Consider the following 2,363-nt stretch of genomic DNA (forward strand, 5'->3'; position numbering starts at 1 on the left):
CTACTTCCCAAAATTTGAAAAAACGGGTAACTAAGCTCCTGCATTAATTCTGGATTGTATTCATGTTTTCACTTTCCATGTTGGTCTAGGTTTTTGTCAATTGTTGTCTAAGATATATCATCGATTAAATCGTCCACAAATTGCTTATATAAACGTTTTCATTTTAAACCTTAACAAATTATATTTGTCGCCGGGTGATTCAATCCCAATTAGATAATACATTTTTTTTATCTTGTGTTGTTTTGTTTCCAACTTCCAAGCAAGCCAAATCGATATCTGATCATCGTGTTTGATATAAACTATATTTAAATAATCTTATCTTGCAACCTTTTTTTGAAAAAAAAATCCGGCTTATGACAGATAATAATATGTCTTTTAATGAAAATTATCAACTTATCACAAAAAAATAATCTTAAGATTTCACTTCTGGTGTCTTCTCAGGGGGTAAAATGTAGGCTGGTGCGAACATTGGTTCACCAGCAATTCCTTGAATGACATTGTGGGCAGCTATCACAGCCATCTCATCAATTGTTCGCTTCGTTGATGAGCCAAGGTTTGGTGTGACAACTAGGGCAGGAGAAAGGGGAAACTTAGTTTAATGATTTCAAAAAGGACTCTTCAAGTACTTACTCAAGTTTGAAAGTTGCAGGAGTTTACTGGTCTTTGGTAAAGGTTCGGGGGTGGTTTCATCAATACCAGCAGCAAATATTTTTTGGGTTTTCAAGGCATCGTACAATGCATCCTGATCCACAATTTCTGCAATGAAAAGTATTGAATGTTATAAAAAGCTTGCTAGCTAAGTTGCTAAGAATCCTTCACCAGAGCTCGAATTAAGAAAATGCTTTAAGGTTTCTATTGCAATTTGAAGTTTGCCACTTACCTCCATTGGAAACATTTATCAGGACACTGGTTGGTTTCATCTGGTTGAAGGCAGCGGCATTGAATTTTCCTTTTGTTTCTTTTGTGAGAGGACAAGTGATGAAAATAAAATCTGATTGTTTCAAAAGATCCTCGAAGGAGACTTTCTCAGCTTTGTAGTCACTTGCATCAGGTTCATCCTTGTCACTGGTATATATGAACTTTTGAGTGTCGAACCCTTGAAGGCGCGTCGCAATAGTTTGACCTAACTCGCTGAATCCAAGAAAACCGATAATTCCACCTTTGACTTCCTGTCCTAGCATCCATTGCAAATGGTATGTTTCCCAATGGCCACTAGTTAAACAAAATGGAAATTATAAAAGATACTTTTCCCTTGGACCACTAAATTAAGAGAACAATTTTGAACTAAAACTGAATTTCTAATAAGACGCAATGAATCAAATCCAACTCATGATTTTCGTATCTAAACTGAAAACTCACGTTTCAACTTTTATCCTTCCTTCACGGAACCTTCGGCCGGCTGATATCATCAGTCCCACAGCAAGGGTTGCGATGGCAGAATTTGGCAAATCCGGGGTATAACCTAGTGGCATGCGGCGACTTTTCAAAGTTGAAATATCCACAAAGTCGAGGTCAGCACTCATAGTTGAAATTGCTTTTAGATTTGGACCCGCGGCATCAAGGACCTCTCCATTGAGGGGTTCATGGGTAGCCCACAATATTCCATCGACTCCTTTTGCCTTCTCGAGAATTTCCGAACGTTTTGGTGGTAAACTTTCACAAAACACTAACTTACATGAACGGCTTAGAATATCAAGACCAGCTTGTGGTACTTCGCGGTGTGTTACTAAGATTGTAAGATTCGCCATTTTGAATTTTTTTGAAGAAATAAAGTATTTTTTTGAATATTTGGTACACTTATTGGGCTGAAATTCCAGAACTGTGATTGATTGTGCTGGGAATCGATTTATATACTAAATAAAGTCCGCTGTTATCATTGCGGTTCCGATATGGCGCTATCTAATGTTTGGAACGATAGCGCTGTTTTGTTATTCAGTGGCTAACGATGAAGTAGCAGCTGTGCTCAGTAATATCAAAGGTTTCGATCATTTAAGCCACTAGTGATATCTATGAACCATTAGGTGATTTTTGGGTCTTGAAATTTGTGGTAAATTCATTATTATTCACTTTAATTATTATGTGTTCCAGGCTAATCGGAAGTACAAAGATTGACGTTGAGCGAATGAATCAAATTGTTAATCTTTTTCGTGCTTAATATGTAAATAAAATGAATCATATTTTGAACAATAGATTTTTCTGAAGAAAATTATAATCACAATCACCAAGCGGATAATACCAATCAATATTTGATGAAGTATCTTCCGGATTTATCTGAAATCTATAAAATTTTCTTCTACAAGGCACTTCCCGATAGTAAGAGTTCTTAGTTTTTGCCCACGTAGTCGTATTCCCGCTCAGAAGGT

General features: G+C 36.6%; 1 protein-coding gene across 1 annotated transcript; it reads right to left on the reverse strand.

Moving 5' to 3' along the window:
* Positions 1-351: 351 nt before the first annotated feature.
* On the reverse strand, positions 352-1,835 carry LOC119655653 (glyoxylate reductase/hydroxypyruvate reductase-like). The gene is made up of 4 exons (XM_038061637.1): positions 1,360-1,835; positions 881-1,212; positions 631-756; positions 352-567 (listed from the first exon to the last, which is right to left on the reverse strand). Exons 1-4 carry the CDS (start codon positions 1,746-1,748, stop codon positions 413-415), a joined length of 1,002 nt encoding a protein of 333 aa, XP_037917565.1. The 5' UTR covers positions 1,749-1,835; the 3' UTR covers positions 352-412.
* Between the last annotated feature and the right edge of the window lie 528 nt (positions 1,836-2,363).

This window comes from Hermetia illucens, chromosome 4 (genome assembly GCF_905115235.1).
Source record: "Hermetia illucens chromosome 4, iHerIll2.2.curated.20191125, whole genome shotgun sequence".
In the NCBI taxonomy this organism is placed as follows: Eukaryota; Metazoa; Arthropoda; class Insecta; order Diptera; family Stratiomyidae; genus Hermetia; species Hermetia illucens.

Coding starts and splice junctions, on each gene's coding strand:
- LOC119655653 (XM_038061637.1), bottom strand. CDS start 1,748: ATGGCGAATCTTACAATCTTAGTAACACACCGCGAAGTACCACAAGCT. Junction 1,213..1,359: donor GGAAGGATAAAAGTTGAAAC/GTGAGTTTTCAG, acceptor TTGTTTAACTAG/TGGCCATTGGGAAACATACC. Junction 568..630: donor CCTGCAACTTTCAAACTTGA/GTAAGTACTTGA, acceptor CTCCTGCCCTAG/TTGTCACACCAAACCTTGGC.